Raw genomic sequence first — 2,622 nt, forward strand, 5'->3', positions numbered from 1 at the left:
TATATATATATGTGTGTGTGTGTGTGTGTGTGTGTTTTTGAGTGTCATTTAATTCTCCTGTGATGTTGTATGTTACTACATCTGCTCTATATCTTCAGTTTATCAATGAAGGGCCAGAAATTCGAAATAGCCAAAGCTGTGGCAAAAGTCGTAATTAGTACACTAACCAAACAGGATTATGTAAATGTAATATGTGCCCGTGCCAGTCATTGGGATGAAGTTGGCAAGTAAGTAACCAAGCTAAACCTGTTGTTATTCTTACTTATATAAATATAATGTAATTTCATTATGGTCAAGGTGAGATTTTGTTGAGGAGAATTAGTGGATATCATTTCTCCAGGATTAACTGTCCCCTGTTGATATTTGATAAGGTTAAGGTGGTGAGCTGGCAGAATCATTAGCATACCAGGCAAGTAGCTTAGTGGCATTTTGGCCATCTTTACATTCTGTGTTCACTTCACATTCCGCTGAAGAGGTTGACTTTGCCTTTCATCCTTTCGGGAGGAAGTGGTGGGGTGGAGAGGAGGGAATTAAATAACTACTAATTGAGCAGTGTCCTTTGTTTCCAATTTTTCATGAAAATAATGTCTGGTCATGAGGAAATATTACTTTGCTTGGAAATAGATGAGTGCTGGTGACAGGAAGAGCATCTGGTTGTGGAAAGTCTGCTTCAACAAATTCTGTCCCACCTATGCAAGCATGAAAAATAGGACATTAAAACAATGATGAGGACAACTGCCACCACCACCATCACCATCATGATCATCATCATTTGGCCTGTGTCAGTCTGTGGCAAGCGTTTGGGACAAGTCTTCCTGCCAGCCCCCAGAGGCCCTGAAGAAGGTCATAGGTGTCCTTCTTTCTCTGGTTAAGCTAAAGAAATATCTGCATCAAGCCCTACAGGTTTATGAAGTTGGGTTTTATTGGGATTCTCAAGCTATTTAGGCTGTGAGTACAAGTCACCACCTTGAACAGTATGTCAGATCATCACAGGATTAACTCCCAAGTGCCGTTGATTATTAACCAGTCGTGCTGTTTGCATGGATTCTCATAACTCCATGTCACCATCCAATTCTATTTTAATTGGCAGCTTAAGTCATGCTGAATCTTTCATTGGCTGATTACAAAACCATGAACACCTCTTGTCTAAGCATTTAATATATCTTGTACTTCAAGGGTAAGCTTAAAAGAACAGGAGACTAGCAGAGTAAACTGTAGATAAACCAGCAGAAGATGATGGGAAAACTGCTGCTGTATCTTTGATCAGAAAAATCCTGGTTCTTTAGATTTTGGTAAAGAGATTCATGATTTCTGATCCTTGTAAGCATGGTAGATGAAGAAGAGAATCACTGAGCAATGTGAAAATAAAGTGCCTTGCTCAAGGTTACAGTGTGCTACCTGGTCCAAGAATTGAACCCATGACCTGACAATTCTGAGTTTCTAATCATTGGGTCACATGCATCACTCTTCAGACTAAGTCATGCAAAACCTTTTTTTAAATATTATGCTATTAGTATCACATTCAGTTTCTCTTGGTTTTCTTTTCAGATGGCATCATTTCACTACAGAAGTCCTCAGCTGTCAGCAAAACAGAATGGTTCCAGCCACCATCGCACATCGAAAAGATTTAATTGAAAAAATTTATAGTTTAAAAGCTGGCGGGACCAGTGAATTAGAGTAAGCACTATTACATGTGTTTTCAGTTATAACATCATCATCATCATCATCATCATTTAATGTCTGCTTTCCATGCTAGCATGGATTGGACATCATTTATTTAAATATATTCATAGTGATCCTTTTCATTATTTGTTATATTCTAGGCCCCGAAACGGTGCGCATTCTCTCCTGATGACCCCATACACTTGCTGTCTTCCAGTATGCGGAGTTCTTGACTGGTAGCACTTGCATGTGGGAGTTGTTTGCAAGACATAGTGCTTGTCTGACATGGAACTTACTTTTGTTCTATGATTTCTGTCACTACACATCACTGACAATTGCCAATCATTTGATTATTTATTCAAGAGTTTCTCTCATTTCTTCACCTCTGTTTCTTTCCAGGAAAAGTTTCCAGATGAGTTTTGATTTATTAAATAGTTATCCCCGGACTGGTTGTCAATCTATAATAGTATTCGCTACAGATGGTGTAGATACTGATGGAGAACAAATTCGATGCGGTCCAGGTGAGACGACATTGATAACATTGAGTCATTGCTAAAAAACTCCCTTTCAAATTCTTTTACAGTCTTTAATCATCATCACCAACATCATTTAACATCCATTTTCCATACTGACATGGGTTGGACAGCTTAACAGGAACTGGCTCCATGGCATATATATATATCCCCAACTGGGCAAGACATTGGTCAGTTGCAGGATTACTCTTTTACTCTTTTACTTGTTTCAGTCATTTGACTGTGGCCATGCTGGAGCACCGCCTTTAGTCGAGCAAATCAACCCCAGGACTTATTCTCTGTAAGCCTAGTACTTATTCTATTGGTCTTTTGCTGAACCGCTAAGATACAGGGATGTAAACACACCAGCATCGGTTGTCAAGCGATGTTGGGGGGACAAACATAGACACACTAACACATACACACACATACATAAATACATACATAC

The 2,622-nt window shown here is 39.1% G+C and overlaps 1 protein-coding gene across 1 annotated transcript in view; it reads left to right on the top strand.

Annotated features, from left to right (window-relative positions):
* LOC106878181 (VWFA and cache domain-containing protein 1-like) overlaps positions 1-2,622 on the top strand; it is a 141,564-nt gene that overhangs the window by 125,277 nt on the left and 13,665 nt on the right. The window contains 3 exon segments of the mRNA XM_014927320.2: positions 99-227; positions 1,549-1,677; positions 2,062-2,183. Coding sequence (XP_014782806.1) covers positions 99-227; positions 1,549-1,677; positions 2,062-2,183 — 380 coding nt within the window.

Source organism: Octopus bimaculoides, chromosome 19, assembly GCF_001194135.2.
Source record: "Octopus bimaculoides isolate UCB-OBI-ISO-001 chromosome 19, ASM119413v2, whole genome shotgun sequence".
Taxonomy (NCBI): Eukaryota; Metazoa; Mollusca; class Cephalopoda; order Octopoda; family Octopodidae; genus Octopus; species Octopus bimaculoides.